The sequence below is a fragment of the Drosophila elegans genome, unplaced genomic scaffold (assembly GCF_018152505.1).
Source record: "Drosophila elegans isolate 14027-0461.03 unplaced genomic scaffold, ASM1815250v1 contig_183, whole genome shotgun sequence".
NCBI lineage: Eukaryota > Metazoa > Arthropoda > Insecta > Diptera > Drosophilidae > Drosophila > Drosophila elegans.
In genome coordinates this window covers 4,813,505-4,830,756 of record NW_024545550.1, presented here as the reverse complement: position 1 = coordinate 4,830,756, position 17,252 = coordinate 4,813,505, and the positions used below count along the sequence as shown (strand labels likewise).

At 38.7% G+C, this 17,252-nt stretch overlaps 4 protein-coding genes across 5 annotated transcripts; 3 read left to right on the top strand and 1 right to left on the bottom strand.

Annotated features, from left to right (window-relative positions):
- Positions 1 to 123: 123 nt before the first annotated feature.
- LOC108143613 lies at positions 124 to 2,922 on the top strand. Its single transcript, XM_017268137.2, has 2 exons — positions 124 to 291; positions 361 to 2,922. Exon 2 carries the CDS (start codon positions 363 to 365, stop codon positions 2,859 to 2,861), a length of 2,499 nt encoding a protein of 832 aa, XP_017123626.2. The 5' UTR covers positions 124 to 291; positions 361 to 362; the 3' UTR covers positions 2,862 to 2,922.
- A 91-nt stretch (positions 2,923 to 3,013) lies between these two features.
- Positions 3,014 to 3,341, bottom strand: LOC121466865. The gene has a single exon (XM_041707558.1). It carries the CDS (start codon positions 3,272 to 3,274, stop codon positions 3,050 to 3,052), a length of 225 nt encoding a protein of 74 aa, XP_041563492.1. The 5' UTR covers positions 3,275 to 3,341; the 3' UTR covers positions 3,014 to 3,049.
- A 595-nt stretch (positions 3,342 to 3,936) lies between these two features.
- LOC108143343 (serine protease grass-like) lies at positions 3,937 to 5,022 on the top strand. Its single transcript, XM_017267663.2, has 4 exons — positions 3,937 to 4,148; positions 4,215 to 4,257; positions 4,310 to 4,494; positions 4,550 to 5,022. Exons 1-4 carry the CDS (start codon positions 3,938 to 3,940, stop codon positions 4,954 to 4,956), a joined length of 846 nt encoding a protein of 281 aa, XP_017123152.1. The 5' UTR covers position 3,937; the 3' UTR covers positions 4,957 to 5,022.
- A 1,337-nt stretch (positions 5,023 to 6,359) lies between these two features.
- LOC108143471 (FK506-binding protein 2) lies at positions 6,360 to 17,240 on the top strand. Of its 2 annotated transcripts, none has more exons than XM_017267913.2 (5): positions 6,360 to 6,515; positions 8,424 to 8,613; positions 15,913 to 16,001; positions 16,082 to 16,281; positions 16,597 to 17,240. In XM_017267913.2, exons 2-5 carry the CDS (start codon positions 8,426 to 8,428, stop codon positions 16,774 to 16,776), a joined length of 657 nt encoding a protein of 218 aa, XP_017123402.1. In that variant the 5' UTR covers positions 6,360 to 6,515; positions 8,424 to 8,425; the 3' UTR covers positions 16,777 to 17,240. The 2 variants fall into 2 exon arrangements, with proteins under 2 accessions (XP_017123402.1, XP_017123403.1); XM_017267914.2 differs by having other exon boundaries at positions 6,362 to 6,515; positions 16,082 to 16,269.
- Positions 17,241 to 17,252: the final 12 nt, after the last annotated feature.

Sequence of the window (17,252 nt, the reverse complement as noted above, 5' to 3'; positions counted from 1 at the left end):
TGCGTGCAGCCAAAATATAAGCAATATTTTATTTTTAAACAGCGCCTTAATCACATCATCGCATGATTTTGTTTTAAGTGTACAAATAAAAGGTTTTTCAAAACTCTTGGTATTTTTTTGTTTTCCCAGTACGGTCTGCTTAAACAGCTGCCTTATGAGATAGAGAGTCATCAAACATGCCTTCGGCTTTCTTAATTAAATGTTGAGAGATAAATAGCATATAAACATATTAAGTGCTGGAATTCTGACAACCCAAACGCTGATTTCACAGAACAAAGGAAACATCAGCCAGTAAGCAAGTTTAAATTTCCCTTAAACACGTGCCTAAGTTGCGTTTACTAAAAGATAATCGATTTGCAGGTATGCCGCGACGCTATCAAAAAGCTAAAAATTTGGCCAAATTTAGTGCCCAGCTTAGGACCAAAACCAGCGATAATGGTTTCGAATCCAGTATGGAATTTCCGGAGGATGAAGAGGCAGACGATGAGATTGGACCAGAGCAGCATTTGCAACGGACTCTGGAGAACGCGCCGCATTTTTCCTACCCGGCTATGAACACTGGAATGCTGGGCCAAATACTCCATCAACAGGACGAGGATGAGGCGCAGGACTTTCCCAACTGCTCGGTCACGGTGCCACTTCCAATTTTCTTGGCCCAAGATAGTCAGACTCCTCGCGTGGAGGTCTGCGCCCAAAGACCCCATGCCTACGACGAATGGATGCGTCAATTGCACTTCTATAAAGCTAGTTTTGATAAGGGCACCAAAAGGATGAAACAGCGTGAGAAGAAAAAGGAGCAGGAGATCCATGATGTGAGCCTATATGAGATGGCCGAGCATATTGCCCGGCAGGAAAACGCCTTCTTCCGGGACAGCTACGATTACTACTACACAGGCGGAAATCTCAACACGTTGACACTTGAAGGTGGCGGCCCCCTGGCCATGCATGTCAGTGGTGATAAGCTTAGGGATCTGCACTTTTCAGAGATTAATAGTGAAGCAGAATTGTGGCATCCACTGCATTCGGCTAAAATGGATGAGCCCTCCAGCGAACTCTTTCAACTCCTTCCCCTGAAGAGTTGGCGGGGAAATAGTGATCAAATGCTCCTGGCACGCTTCCTAAACGAAGTGTCCCTGTACGAGTTGAAACGCAGAGAGGATATGGAAGACGAAAGCTACGAATTGATTTGCCATAGCAAGTTGAGCAGCAAAGAAGTTCCGTTCCTTAGTGCCTCACAATCGTTGGGTAATGCTAATACCTTGGCCTTGGCTTACCAGGATCGCTCTTTATGTTTTCTGGACCTTGTGACCCAACAGGATATAGCCAAACATGATGTTTGCTTGTTCAAAGGATTGAAACAAACCACGAGTACTTGGGCTCAGCTAATGCCAGCTTGCGGTAGCACCTTCCATTATCTCTCACAGCCTGTTCTGTTTACCGTGGATGCGAGATGCGATCAGCCACTTAATCCGTGCTTTGCCAGCAGCCTTCACTCTAAGAACTGCGAGATTTTCTCTTGCATGGCCAGGAGTGTGAATCCCAATCTTTTGTACGTGGCTAGCAATCACAAACTCCACTGTTTGGACATAAGATGTTTGGGTAAAAAACTGGCTGATCGTGCTGTGGTTACTTGGACGCATCAAATGACCTATCCACCCAGTTTTATGGACACATGCGACAACGCCGGCAGTGAGTATATTGCTCTAGCTGGAGTTCTTCCCACAGATCAGCGTATTTGTCAGCTGAAAGGACATAAGGCCAAAAGTGTGGATGAAATGTTCTCGCCCGCTATCCCATTTGCTCCTCCGAGCTTAAACGAAGCTTTAACAGATGCTCGGTTGAGAGGTTTTGTTGATGTTTATGCTGATCTTACGGAACGAGTGAAGACCTGCTTAACAGGACTCCGCTTTCATCGGTTGGAGGAGGCCAGTGACAAAGCTTTTGCTCAGCTCTTGACAGCCAACAGCTTGGGTGATGTCTTCTGCCAAAGACTAACGCTCAGAGACGAAGAGGAGCACGTCCAAGAGATCAGAACTGGACTTCACACCACCGAGGCTATCCGCTACTATGCAAATCTCGTCCACGAGCGCGTTCAACGCCAAAACCTCCGCTGCACCGAAGTCCAGTCAATACCTGAAATAAGAGATATCTTTCGAGAAAGCGCCAAGAGATCGCAACCAGATGAAAAACCTCTTATCGTAGAGGAAATTGAAATAGATTATGGTATAAAGGATACAGATGATGAGAGCCAAAGCTCCCAAGAACCAGAGACGTCGAAGCCCAAAAGCAAAGTTAAAGAGAAGCCTGGAAAAAAACCAAAAAAAAAACTAAAGCAAAAACACAAAAATATCAATCCGAAAAAAGTGAATTTAAAAAAGCACAAGGGCATCAGTCGTGGATCCTGGCAAAAGTCAACTTACCAGATGTCTCACTACACGGACATGATGTCGATCCGATTGCTGGATGTCTGGGATATGGAGGAATACGACAACACGCGAGATGTTACCAAGGAAATGTTACAAGAGCGGTTGCAGGATGAGCAACTAGAGCCGGAACGCCGCATGGCCAATTGGTTAAACCAACTGTCTAGCCAGCCAGAGGAGGCGGAGGGAAATCCCGACCTGGTGCCGGGAACCAATCTTCCCAAGCTGTTTGGCGCCACTACAGCGGAGTTCTCAGAAGTTGTAGTCCTTGGGGCTAACGGGCTTATAAAAGAGCAACTATTAAGTCCCAAAAAGGAACCGTCTGTGGTGACGCACGAGCATTCTATTTTAATGCCTGGCCAGAATACTATAATCGAGTGCGATTTTAATCCGCCGCCTGCTAAGAAACTCAAAACTAAATTTGTAAAGGGATTCTAGCTTAAGTTAAGGTTTAAATCTAGATTTATGTGAAGTACCTTATATTTAATTTTATTATATAGTACAGTGATTTTCTGTTTTATTTGATAAAATAAAATAAAAATATAATAATAAAATTTAATTTCTGCCTTTGTCTGCCGTCATAATAAGAATAAAAAGCCTTTGACATCGGATTAGACAGCTGAGCTTCAAACTTGCTTATATCTTAAACACTGCTGCTGATTATATAAGTAAACAATTATCTGTACTCGCCATTTTCTATTGATTGCGGATATATCTCCTTCCAGATCGGGTTCATAAGCTGGATTTACGATTCCCAATATTGGCTCGACCACAAAACGATCGTTTCTGCGTTTAAGGGCGTATCCTATGGATGGGTTCGCCATGTTGGTTTTATTCTGATCTTGCAGCATTATAGATTGCCTTTTATTTTCTTGACCACCACACTACCGTTTTGAGAGCGACACTGATTTCAACTGATTTTCAATCAATTTGGGCAGTTTGCGTTTATTTGATTCGATCTATCTATTACTCGTCGCCGCTCAGTGGGGCGTAAACGAACCAAGGGTGACACTTCCATAGGAGTGCCCATAGATAGAATACATAATATAGCATGAGCTTAGCTCAGTGGCTTATCTAAAACAAAATACTCATTTATATTTAAGTTGATTACCCCTCCATAGGATGCCAAAAAAAAAAATTGATGTTCATATGTCAAATTTAATTTTTAATTAAGAAAAAGAATATTTTTTAATATGTCATTTTTTTAAGTTCGTAATAGGTATAACTCAAGAATTAGTCTTAAAAAATAATTTTGACAACATAAGAAGCTTTGGTACCGCAGTCATTTAACAGCAAATCTAATTAAAATTATAAGAATAAATTAAATTCTGAAGAAAAATATGTTATCTTGCTTTATAATTGCTTAATTTTTTTAATGAAATCATAACATTTAATGTTATTATTCTGATTTCTGACCTTATAAACTCAATGTTTTTTCTCAAGACGTGACTGATAACGCATCCTATATAAGTAAGTGAAACGCGAGAAGCTTCTCAAACAGTTTTGGCAAAAACATGAAGGTCTATATAGCGGGAATCGCGGTTCTGGCCTGTCTATTTTCTAAGATTACGGAAGGATCGGCGTACTTGCTGGAACCCCAGTGTTTAAAAGCAAACGAAATAGGTCCGAAGATTGCTGGAGGTGGTAATGCAAAAATATTATCCACTCCGTGGATGGTTATGGTAAAAAGTAATACGATTTGCGGCGGCACGCTCATTAGCTCTAGTAAGTATTTAGATTAGTGATTGATTTTATTTTTGGTTGAGTCGATACCTTCTTAATATTTTGCAGAATTTGTTCTGACGGCAGCGCATTGCATATCAAATGAGTATACGTATGTGCATTAATTTTTTTTTTCCTAGATAATCCACTAACATCTTTTGCAGGACGGTTAGCTTGGGCGAATACTCCCTTAACAACCCCGGGCTATACTGCAGAAATGGTACATGCATACCACAGGGCCATGAAGTCGAGGTCGATAAAAAAATTGTTCACGCTGAATATCCCAAAGCTGGATCCCTTAAATATGATATAGCCCTGCTTCGCATGGTCAGAGATGTGCTGTTTTCTGGTAATTTAATGGGATAGCCAATAAGGTACTCCTGAACTAAAAATTCTTTCTTTAGGCCTTGTCAGGCCAATTTGCCTCATCGTCAACGAGCAAGTGGAAACTGTTTCATCATTTAACATCACCGGCTGGGGTGCTACAAAAAAAAGTGAACTCAGCGAAATTCTAAAGACCGCCACTGTAGATTACACCGATCGTAGCAATTGCAACAAAAAATTTAGTTCAGAGGTTGATGAATCCCAGATATGTACCTTCAGTGAGACAAGTGACTCTTGTTTGGGGGACTCTGGGGGTCCTTTGAGCGCAGAGATAGTTTACAACGGAAATATTCTGACAGTGCTGTTCGGTATTATAAGCTATGGGGCTTCGACCTGCGACAGCGTTTCTGTTAACACAAATGTGACGCATTATATGGACTGGATCGTCGGTGCTATACAACAGTATGGTAGAAAAAATTACTGCTAAATGGATGATGTACCTACCACATGTAACTTAAAAAATTATAAATAAATAAATTCCAGCTGTATTAATGTAATAAAAAGACTTTGTTTCAAATTTATTCCTAAGTAAATTTTAATATATATTCCTTTAATATGTTCTCCAATCATTTAATCAACAATTTGTTTCAAGCTCCACCCACAAACAAATCAAGCGCCTGCGCCTTCGGAAAAGAGGGCGGGGCAATATGTTTCGGCAACTTTGTAGCCAAAACATTTCAGCAACATACTGTTGAGTTGGAATCCTTTGTTGCAATTCCTTTTAGTTAAATTAAAAAAATTGTACGAGCAGGTTGTGTTCCTTTCGTGTTCCATATATGTTTTGGTTTTTGGTTAATGTTTTTTCAAAGAAAGTTTAAAAACATAAAACTTAACTTACTTTCCGGATTATACTTCAGAGTTCCCTGTAAGTTTTATTTAATCAAACATTTTGTAATTTGTAATTGTAATTTTTTAAAACGATTTATTTTAAATATATCTTTGAACCAAAAAAAAAAAAACAAATTCTCAAGTCGGTAAATGAAGTGAGGAAAACTAGATCTATTAAAAAGTTGTTCATTGGAACATTTTTGCTTCTGATCAGATCAAAATTCATGTTAAACTATATAAAGAATTTAAGCAGCGGGTTTAGTCAAGAGTAATCTTTTCGAAATTATAATAAAATAACCTTTATTAGAGGTTATCTTCCCATATGGGTGCAATAATAGTTTTTGTAAAAAAAGCCAACATTTTTTTACGTATTATTATTGATAAGAAAAATTATATCTGTTATCCACTGTAACTCTGTGCCTCTTTATCCAGTGGATCCCGCCCCTGGGCAGAAGCAAAACAAGCTACTAACGTATACGTGGACAAGTGCGTTTGGTCTCTGTCTCTCTCTCTCTCTTTGTTCCCCCCCACTGTTAAATGCTCCAAACCAAACCAAACGGACACAGCGACACGATCTTTTACTCTCTCTCCAGCTCTCCCACGTGTGATTAAGATTGGCGCACTACACTACCATCCCTCTCTCTCTCAGTCGCTCTCCAAAGAAAATTTTTTTTTAATTCGGGTGCGTTCAAAAAATTGTACCCAAAGTAATTCAGTTTTGAATAAAACCAAATTTTGTATTTAAAAAATTTGTTTATTTATTTTATTTCTTAAAATTATAACATAGTCATAAATTAATGTTTTTAAATATGATTATGTAAGATCTATAAGAACTGTTTTGAATAAAAATTGTTTTTATTATGTGCCAGGATTAAAGGCTGGACAGCCTTTAAAATGCATGTAGCAACATGACTATTTCTAGGAATCAACTATTAATTGTAATATGAATTAAGGGAGGATTTTTTTCAGTGTTCGAGTCGAGAGTAGTAAACCAACGACTGCGCCGACGCTTCCAGCATTTCTCTGCCGCACTTCGATCGGAACGGACGTGGTTTCACTCCTCTCGCCGTTTGCTCGCGTGTTTTTGTTGTTCGCCCATTGCATCCGCCCCCGCCCTTCCGCCGGAACCAAGTGATATCCGTCTGTGGAAGACAAAAGGTATATTGCAAACATCAGATCGAAAATCGTGTGTTTGGCTTAGCGTAAATATCTAGAAAATGTGCTCATTAAGAAATAAAATTCGAGAAATCAAAAGAAAGCGTGTACTTTGCCATTGCTGTCGTGTCTCTTTCATTCATATTCAGTCCACGCATACACATACGCCCCAAGAAAACTGAACGAAAAAAGAGGAAAAAGAGAGCTTATCGCTTGAAGTCCATAGAAATAAAAAATATCGCCGGGTGGTTTCTAGTACTTGTTATTGTTGCTGTTCGACTAATCACGATCGGTTCAATAATTAGCACTGCTTATTCGGAAAAGAAGGAAAACTCCTGACGTGTTGCTCAGGGCTAGATTTTCCAAAACATTTAGCGCCGGTCTGTAAATTGGAACTCTTACGGTAAACTTCGTACCACCAGTTCACTGAACCTTTCATAAAAGACATACAAAAAAAAACAAAAAAGATACTTTCGGAAAAGAAGAAGCTGGATCGCCCCAACAGGTTTTAAGCCCAAAAAATAAAAAAATGGACGCTCGCTACAGTGAACTGATATAGGCTGAGGATGTTTACATACTTTAACTATTATTAAAAAAATTTGCTTTATTCGTTAAATTATTCATTTTTAGGAGCAATTTTTGTATGTTATAAGCTCATAATTTGTATTTGCCTTTGTCGTTATCAGTAATACTTACATTATTTTAGAATACAAAAAATATATATTTGCACTTTTAACTAAATTTAAATAGCAGAGATTTCACTTAGTAAAGTGTTCACTTTATAAAGAAAAAGAAGCAGAAACAAAAGAGAGCAATTGATGAGGAAGATCAAGAGATGGTAATGTCGATTTCACGTATGTAATTGAGGCTTGACCATTGCCTTTCCATTAGTGAAAGTTTTCCAACTATATTAAGTCCCACCATATTTTATTTTTTGTATGCCTTTTTAGGTTTTTTTTTGCGGCTATTTGAATTTATTTTGTGTTTCTTTTTATTTGGGTGACCTAGGCGCTTTCAAAACTTTCATTTAACCAGAAACACCCACAAACATCCCTTTGGAATTTACCACGACGGACATTACGCATACGCTACCATGTACGCGCAATAATTTCGTTTTTGGCTTTGGTTTTGGATTGCATAATCCCCTCCAGCTGGTTGAGATGGTCAAATCTGGTTGGTCGAAATCAGCTCCCCACTCTGCAATGAATTGCACATTTGCATAATGACTAATTTTTGCCTTTCGCGCATCCCATTCGCAATCGCTGCTTGCCCCTCGCCACCCATTCAATTTCAACTTTACACTGTTGAGCAAAAATGTGTTACACCTTTCCGGGTAATTGTTTTAAATTCAATATTTAATGCTTGTGCAATGTTTTTATGATGATTAAGGCGAAGATGATGGAGAGCAGATGATAGTGAAGATGAATCTGGGTGTATAAAAGTGGCCAACATTAATCCAAGACAAGCATTGGTGGTTTGGTTTAGTTTCGAGTTGGTGGGTATTGTTTTTTTACATTCCAGGGATATAAACTTTAGTCAAACATTAAAGATCAGGGGTCTGGATTGGTTCCTATTAATTTATTGATGGAATATTATATTCTGAAAAAGGATTTGAATTGTTTTAAAACTTAAAAGCAGTTTTGTTATTTTTATTTTAACAAACAGTTAATCTGAATGTCAAATCATCGTGAATTTTGTGAATGACATATTAAAATGATAATATTAACATATTTCTCAATATAAATTGCGTATAGTATAAATATTTTACAATATTCCGTAAGATGACTGTGTTTTATAGTATTATCAACCATTGACCCATTTACACTTCTTGTAGTCGAGTGTTTTAACACGTTCTTCTTTTTTTTTTTTGAAAGTCTTATTAATAATCAAGTTTCCTTTTATTTCTTGCAGCCATGTTGAAATCCATTCTCGTTTTGTCGTGCCTTCTGGTGGTGGCCATCAGCCATGTCAGCGGCGATGATCTGAAAGTGGAGGTGATCAGTACTCCGGAGGTGTGTGATCAAAAGTCGAAATCTGGCGATTCCCTCACCATGCATTATACCGGAACATTGCAGGCCGATGGCAAGAAGTTCGACTCAAGGTGAGTTTTGTGTTATGAAAAATAACTTGTATAAACATAAACATTAAATTGTTTTGTTACTTTATAGCAAGCAAGCGACAGTCTTGATAGTTAAATTTAATTATTATTCTACATTACCAAAAAATTTCGGAAAATGTCAAAGTTCAGAATGAATTATTTTAAAGCTGATTTCGACCGTAATCTCCATACGCACACACTCACTTCCATTGGAGATTAACATACTCGCAGATACATGTGTTCCCCGCATGGGATTAAAGCTGCTGGTGCTGCATAGTCAGTCTGTCGTCACGGCGGCTCATTGCCGTAAATTAGACGCCAACTGATAAGCGATCTCATTGTTGCATTGTCGCTGCTGTTGTTTTTTGTTTTTGTTGCTGGTGCTGCTGGTGCATTTTCCATGCCTGAATGCGCCCCTTCTTCTTCCAACCCATCTCAATCTCAGTTTTCCCGCTTTTTGTTTCGATTTCTGTGGGTTATATGTGTGTATAGTGACGTGGCCCTAGAATTTTGGCTTCATTAAGCAAAGAATCATTTTCCGGTGAAAAGAGATGACCACGCGCTTGGTTATAACCTTAAATCATTAATTAGTAGGACGTGTTTCTTTAACAAACTAATAATAATATAATAAGTTTTGAACTCGTTTTTGATTTTTTTTGAAAGAAATTAAAATAAGTATTAAGCTATTTCTTGAGGTATATTCCCAATGAAGCTTCCCCCTTCAACGTTTTTTCTCAACAACGTTCTCATTTTTAACCCTTTTGAAGGGCGCAATAAATCCTGTAAGTGAAAGCAACAGTGAAATTTTAGCTACAAGACCAAAGCTATAAGCAAAAGCAGAAAAGGCAATTAAACCCTCTTGAAGGATTAAATTACTTCACATGTGCGAAAAATGAACTTCCTTGTTGCCCATCATCCTAAACAAAATCTTTTCGGTGCGTGTAAGCGTTTGGCAAGCGCTAAAATTCATTATCAGGCATTTTATTAATATCACCTGAGGCAAAAACTTGTTGATAAGGGACAGAAACTAGATTAACTAAACTGATATATTGCCTGATGAGTGTATATAAATGTAGCATTAGTTAAATGATATGTGGGTGTATCAATCCACCCTTTTACTCACTCTGCTCTTACTTATCAAATTTAGATTTAATTTTATGACCAGAAAATTGGTTCTGTCGTAGGGGAAATGATTTTATAATCGTTTGACTAACCCCAGTCTCTTTGAATTACCCCAGCTTAACCCATTTTGTCATATGCTAAAACGGAAAACATTTCGTTTTCCCATCCATCATTGGACATTTTTGTGTAGCAAAATTTGTCCTTTTGCTTGTGGGCCTTACCTTGAGTTTTGGTAGACAATTTTTGGTTGCACACTGAGTAGCAAATTATGTGGAAGTTGTATCCCCTCTTTCACCTTTCTCTGGACTTAAAAGTTTTGCAATTGCTGTTAAATTTAGCGTGGCAAAGGCTCAGTCTGGCAGGAGAGAGCTGGCCAACTAACTAACTCAATCAGAGTGCGTCCTCTCTGCCATTTTCTCTCTGGCTTGCCACCTGTTGCTGCGGCTTAAATGCCCTCAAACTTGGCTAACAAACAAGGCACTTTGTGCCAGTCAAGTGCAGTCAAGGATGTCGACAGCTTCCCCCTGCTCTCAGCTCCTGCTCCTTTACCTTCTTGTATCCTTATGCTAAAAATCTTTTTCAGCCATTTCTTGCCTGAAGCTGCGAACAGTTTCTCCTGCCATTTCGTGTTTTAGGCCATACAGTCTCCTTGCAGCGGAAATTAGCTACCTGAAAGCTGGCTACACTTTCTTTTTGGCTCTGGGATAATTAAGCTTTTGCCTGAAGAGCACTTGAGAAAAGGCTTTGCTCCTTTAGAGAGATAAATATGAACATTTTTTCTGTATTTGACAGGTTTGGTCGATTGAATTGCTTATTGAAACGCCAATCAAAATGAAAACTGTCCTAAGCACACAAGCATAAAAGAACAGAAAATGGGTTTTCGTGCTTAATTGATATTAAAAAGGATTACAACATACTTGGATGACCATAAAAGACATTTTACATTTCGGACAATTACAAATTTGGTTCCCCTTCTCCCCTTCTTTCCTATAACTAATTCAATAATGAGTGGGACAAGAGCTGGAGTCCTGTCACGTGCCTGCTTTTATTATCATCCCATTGTCTCCACCGAAAGGAGCAAAATAGAAAAGGAGGCAGTGGAGCTGAGGAGTCCATCAAGTCTACCTGTCATAGCCATGGCCAAGTCACGTGCAACCACAGTTTGTCAATGACTCCAGCCCTCACTCCCCATCTTCATTAGACTCTCGCGTCGTCTCTTGTTTTTCTGGCAACAAGTTGAGCTCTACTTTTGACCCGCAGACCTTCTTTTGGCCGCATAAATTATTTAGTCTCTCGCCGCTATATTCTAATCAGCCTGACGCGTAACATGAATACACTACTGCCGACCCCCACTCCCTTTCACCTTTTATGATATATGCCCCCTTGAAGTTTTTCATGTGCAACGTGGCCCTTTCAAGCTGTGTCACTCTTCTGGGGAAATTAATTTGTTACTTGAGTTCCAGTACCAAAACATTGTGATGTTTTAAAGTTTGGCTGAGACAACGAGGAAGGTACTGTTGAAAACTTGGCGAAAGTTAAGTAAAATAGTGATAAGTTGAACGGAAATAATTTAATTTTAAATATTTAAATATTTTCTTTTTATCTAATTTTGGAAGCAAACTTCGTGCGTTTGAAAGTACCCATAAATAGTGTTTTGGGTCAATTCACGCCTAATGGCGACACATTTAATTAACATGTTAATAATGGAATTTTTTGTATAAGAGAAAGTTTGAACAGCCAAAAATAAAACCATAAAAAGGCAAGGACTGATGCTTCAATGGAAATAGTTTAATTGATTTATTAATACCTTTTCTATCAAGACGTGTTTAAATAAATTTCAAATACTTTTTGTCTATTTTATGAGACTTTCTTTTCGGGTAAAATCCCTCTCAGTGCAACTGTTAGTTTGAATATGAAAAGAGGAGTCGGTCTTTTGTTGGCGTCCTCAAAAAATGTTTCACAAATTTTTGACAACGTAACGCTGGAGTAACCAAGAGTAAGAGAAGTAGAGCCGGAATGGGGAAAATAAAGAGGAGCAAAAGTCAGTTACCTGAAGCATCGGGCCATAACTTGCGATGTTGTCGCTTTCTGGCTGCCATGATTTGTATGTTCCAAGTGCAAAGTCCCCCTTTTATTTCTTACCCATCCACTTCCCAAAATTTTCCCCCCTTTGTCACCTCTTTTTTTGCAGCAAGTTCCATTTAATGTCCAAAAGCAGAGTGCGTAAAAAAACAGCAGCAAGCAGAAATGCATCAAAGTGAAAGTTTTAGCTTACTCTGGGCAACCTTGAATGGGGCGGTAATGGAGGGGGGAAAATCGCAGTTGGGGGAGACCTTAAGCTCTGCTTGAATGACCACAAAAAACCTTGACACCATTGGGGGCAAAACACTTGTAAAGTCAACAAAGTACTGGAGTGGCAGTCGGCGCTGAAGATGGCCACTAAATCTAAAGCTCATTACCATGTGGAAGCAATCAAGTGCTGCTGTTTCTGCAACTGCAACAGCCGTCTGACTTTTATGGCAACTCTTGCCTCGAATATATATTTGCCTGGCCCCCTTCAGACACAATTGTAGATAGTTTAAATAATTAATGAGCTTCAACGGTTGCAATTTTTATTTTCCACAATTTACAGCAGCTTTTTTCGGGGTTGTGTTAAGGGCGTACGAACGTGATGCCGCCAGCTGGGGCATAAATTTGGGTGTCCCGTGCAGTACTTGTCTCGGCACTTGAAAAAATAATATTTCAAGTTGAGCAAATTTTCAAAGCTGAATAAGAATAAATAGTTTAACTGTTTATTTGGCGTGATAAACCCGTATTTTGTAAATTCTTATACAGGTATTATTAAATATTTTAGATTTTAGTCTTAAAAATTAGCAATATACATTTCAGATTTTTTGGTTATAAATAATATGAAAACCTTAAATTTGTAAATTCAGCAAAGATCAAAAAAGATTTAAGAAAAAAACAACTCTGTTTTTGTAAGAATACGATTTCTATGAATGAAAACATTTGGTTGTTAGTTAAAATCATGCCTTCAGTCTTAAATATTCTTGTCTCAGTGCAGGGGAGCAAACTTGTTCAAACTTTAGACTTTTTGTGTGAATTGTTCGCACGTTGACCATTCCCTCAGAGAGAAATCCAGTGGCACAGGCCCTGGCGGAGTCCTTGTCCTTGGTGCACGTTAATCGCAACTTGTCGCCCCAAAGGGGAGGCCTCTAGAAGCGGGAAGGTGAAGGAATTGCGGTTGCATATTTGATTTTATAACTTTTCTTGGCCGGACACATAAAACGGGGTCATCAAGGGAGCCGCCCAAAAGGATTCAATTTGATTGGATTGAATGTGTCTGGAGTCAACGGAGTGACGTGGTATGATTTTCGGGTGGCCATATGCCACCCAAAAACCCCTGCCATCGAACACCACCCGTGGTGCGGAATCACGTAAAACTCCAAACGGATGTTTGGTCGCCCATTGAGCTGCATTTTAAATTATGCGATGCGTTGGGATTCGGTTCGCAATTCGCAGATACGGATACCAACATGGATTCGAACTGGGATTGGGATACAAAACGAGAAAAACAGAATCAGCCGTGGAAGAATGAAATCGAAACTTATTAAATATTTAGTGAGTGGATGAATGAGTTTACATTCTTTGCTTGACTTTATGATAATGTGCTGGCCATAAAACCCCCCAAAAATAAACACACATATGAGCAGAGCAGAGCCCCTTTAAACCACAATCTATGCGCCGCCAGAGACGAGCTGGAAAAACCTGCGAAACACTTGCAAAATATCCATGAATTTCTGTTTGACTTTAGCCAATTGCATAACAACTGCAATTGCAACTTGTTTGTCCACCTGCGAGTGAGTTCAGGTCTGATCTCAGCTGACCTTTTGTTTGCGTTGTCCGGTAATTTATAAATATTTGATTGCCTCAGGGGGACAAAGAGGACGAAGGACGCGGAAGTCCGGAGAGGAGGGTCAACGGTGCTGACTGAAACAATCAACACGTTTAAACGATTTTATTAATTTATTTACGACTCGGCAGCTACGTTTTTAAACGGTTTTCATTAAAGGTTTTGGGTTAAATTGGGCGTTAAATGGGCTGAAACTAAATTTTTTGAGGGAAATGTTGGCAGGGGCTATTATAAATCAGATATGATTTTTATTAATTTTAAATAAACGTACAAAAAGTTCAGAGCTTTTATCATAAAATCAACATCATTGTTAAACAAAAAATAATTCACAATTAGCAGCATTTGATTTCGTTAAATAGGACTGACTTCCGGAAATGGATGTCGTTTTATCATATCTTTTTGGAAACGGACTCAATATTGTTGAAGAAAATAAACAAAGCCAAATAAATGTTTTGTGTTGAGCCTCACAAATCGCATAAATTAGCGGGGATTCAGGAGTAAACACTCCAAGGCTAAAAGCACCTCAGTAGCTTAAGAAGAATGCCACACACAAAACAGGAGACTCCATAAAATGTTTCACATGTTACTAGAAATTCATGCAAAATAATGCAATAAAAATTCACAGCCACAGACAGCGACACCAGAATAAAGACAAGCCGCCAAGGTGTCTTAGATGCCGCATAATCCCTGGAAAACAAACCGAAACACACATAGGAGCACACCCCCAGCATTTTTAGGAGGAAGGGATACAAATTTTTTACGCTTTTTTATTTCATCAGGAGATTTGCACTTGAGCGAAAGCCGGCGACAAAAACAGCGACGACGACACTTTGGTTACGCTCCAGAGTCACACTTAACCGTCGTGCATGTGTGTTTGCTACCATTTATTTACTTTTTTTCTTTTTCGGCCCGGTTGGGTGGATTATTCAGCGGCAATCCGCATGCCACTTGCCGCATTTCCACTTTCCACTTGCCCCATCATCATTGTGACTTGAACCCGAATTTGAAACAACAGCCGGAGAGCATGTAAAAATGTTTGCGAAATGCCCAGGAGATGCACATAAAATATTTAACAGACAAGCTCTAGGAACTTTCCCACCCATGTGGGTGACTCCTGGTTAATCATTTGTTTCCTTTTCCCGGCCTCAAGTGCAATAATCTGTCTCGGTTCCTCTCACTCTCCTTCACTCCAGACTTTTAAACGGGGATCGCCGACAAGTTTAAAGCAACATTTCCCCGCGCCACTTAAAAACATAACAGCCAAACAACTTTCTTAACAAACAACAATAATAATATAATGATGAACAACAGGAGAGTTGCCAAAAAAAAATATATAAAACTTTTCCTGCAGTCAGGAGGCCCAGGCGACACATTTCAATTGCCAAGTTCAGATCTCAGGAGGGTTCAAAAAGTTTGTGAAGGAATTGTTTGGCCTTTAAATGTTTAAAAAAAGTTAAGCAGATTTTAAAAATTAAAAGCACTACGATTTAGGAGGGTATTAAGACAAATAAATTCGGAAAAAGAGCATAAGAATAACTTACATCAGTTAGTAGGAATTCGATTTTATTATAAATAATAAAAAAAAATTAGCTTTACTTAAAAAGTTATCAGATTTTATTAATTACATTTATATGGTTAAAAATTCTCCGAAAAGAATGAAGAATTTATTAAAAATTCAAAACTACGGACAACATTTTTTATCTTTTACGGTAATATATTAATATTCTCATTATTCTTTTCAACGTAGATGCATTTCTTCGCACACATAATTAAAAATAATAATAATAATAATTTCAGGCTTTCATCCCTAGTGTTTAAAATTTGCAAAAAATTTACAATTTAAACCATGAGTAAAGCTTTTAAGAATGCAGGCCTATAAAAGGCATTTTACAACGTGTTTATGGCTCCATTTGCACCCCTAAGATACTGTGAATCCATTTCTATATATATCACAATCATCATCAAATGGGCTGCAACTGTGCCACATCATACATCAAGCTCAAGGGGCGACATTCTCATGCATACCTGAGCAGCTCCTTGCCTTTTATCCCCTTGTTTTTACGCTAAACAAATTAAAGTAAATTCGCTTAGCGAGACCATCAAATAAATAATTTTTATAGACTGCTGAAAAAGTGGAGGGACATGACATAAAGAAATGATGAATTGTTTCGGCTTACGGTGGGTGTTTGTCCCTCGACACCTGTAAGCACTTGAAACTTTGTGGCTAACAAGCGTCTAACAATTTGTATCTCCTTTTTTTTTTGCAGCTTCGACCGCGACCAGCCCTTCACTTTCCAATTGGGCGCCGGCCAAGTGATTAAGGGCTGGGATCAGGGTCTGCTCAACATGTGCGTGGGTAAGTGCTGAAAATATTATTTTTCAAAAATAAAAAATTAAATTTCGGTCTCCTTTTTTTGTTTTTTTAATTGAAACCAGGTGAGAAGCGCAAGTTGACGATTCCTCCCCAGTTGGGCTATGGTGATCAGGGTGCCGGCAATGTGATCCCGCCCAAGGCCACCCTCTTGTTCGATGTGGAGCTGATCAACATCGGAAACGCCCCGCCCACCACCAATGTGTTCAAGGAGATCGACGATAATGCCGACAAGCAGCTGAGTCGCGAAGAGGTAATCGTCTATGTATGGATCGCACTTTTGTTTTATATATGTCTCTCTACACTGAAATATCCGTTGGACGTGGGATAAGTTACTAACCCCTAAGCAGAAAAATGTGATAACTATGAGCTTATATTCACAGATCAAAATTATTAATATTTAATATACGATTTTCCTTTGATGAATAAACAGAGGTATTTTTTATAAGAAAACTCTGTGAATATAAAAAGTGTTTAATTGATTATACATTTTTTTCTGTGACACAATAAAACTCTTTTTTCGATCTGCTAACACATGCTGTAAAAACATAACTAACTCTGGGTCTAATTTGCTCCACAGGTCAGCGAATATCTGAAGAAGCAGATGACCGCCGTCGAGGGTCAGGACTCTGCCGAGCTGAAGAACATGCTGGCCGAGAACGACAAGCTGGTGGAGGAGATTTTCCAGCACGAGGATAAGGACAAGAACGGATTCATCTCGCACGATGAGTTCTCCGGACCCAAACACGACGAGCTGTAGGGCTCAGTTTCGGGTTGTGCGCAAATATCGAAGGGACACGAGTGCTTAAGTTATATAAAACCCAAATATATACACAACAACTAAACAATATACAACAGATGAGGCAGACGCCGAGCAATAAATCGAGTGCAACTGATGCTTCCCAATGTCATTTTGTATATAGCATACATATCACCATCCACAACATCAACACCTTAGAGGAGTGCATTATTATTATTTTGTGTGTCTGTCCCCCGGCACTAGACGTAGTTTAAATTATGTACAATCTGAGAGAGAATGAACATCATTTTTTATATACATTTATAGGTTGTTATATATTTTGTGTCGTCTGCGGGTGGTGACGATTTTTAGACCCATCGTAAAGATAATGTTCATATCGTATTTTATAAACCAGACACTCAAGACAAAGTCAATTGGAACACTTTAAATTGAATAAAGAATTGCTACCAATAATTTAACAACAATCCACAAATGTT

Coding starts and splice junctions, on each gene's coding strand:
- LOC108143613 (XM_017268137.2), top strand. CDS start 363: ATGCCGCGACGCTATCAAAAAGCTAAAAATTTGGCCAAATTTAGTGCC.
- LOC121466865 (XM_041707558.1), bottom strand. CDS start 3,274: ATGCTGCAAGATCAGAATAAAACCAACATGGCGAACCCATCCATAGGA.
- LOC108143343 (XM_017267663.2), top strand. CDS start 3,938: ATGAAGGTCTATATAGCGGGAATCGCGGTTCTGGCCTGTCTATTTTCT. Junction 4,149..4,214: donor CGGCACGCTCATTAGCTCTA/GTAAGTATTTAG, acceptor AATATTTTGCAG/AATTTGTTCTGACGGCAGCG. Junction 4,495..4,549: donor CAGAGATGTGCTGTTTTCTG/GTAATTTAATGG, acceptor TTCTTTCTTTAG/GCCTTGTCAGGCCAATTTGC.
- LOC108143471 (XM_017267913.2), top strand. CDS start 8,426: ATGTTGAAATCCATTCTCGTTTTGTCGTGCCTTCTGGTGGTGGCCATC. Junction 16,002..16,081: donor TCTGCTCAACATGTGCGTGG/GTAAGTGCTGAA, acceptor AATTGAAACCAG/GTGAGAAGCGCAAGTTGACG. Junction 16,282..16,596: donor GCGAAGAGGTAATCGTCTAT/GTATGGATCGCA, acceptor TTTGCTCCACAG/GTCAGCGAATATCTGAAGAA.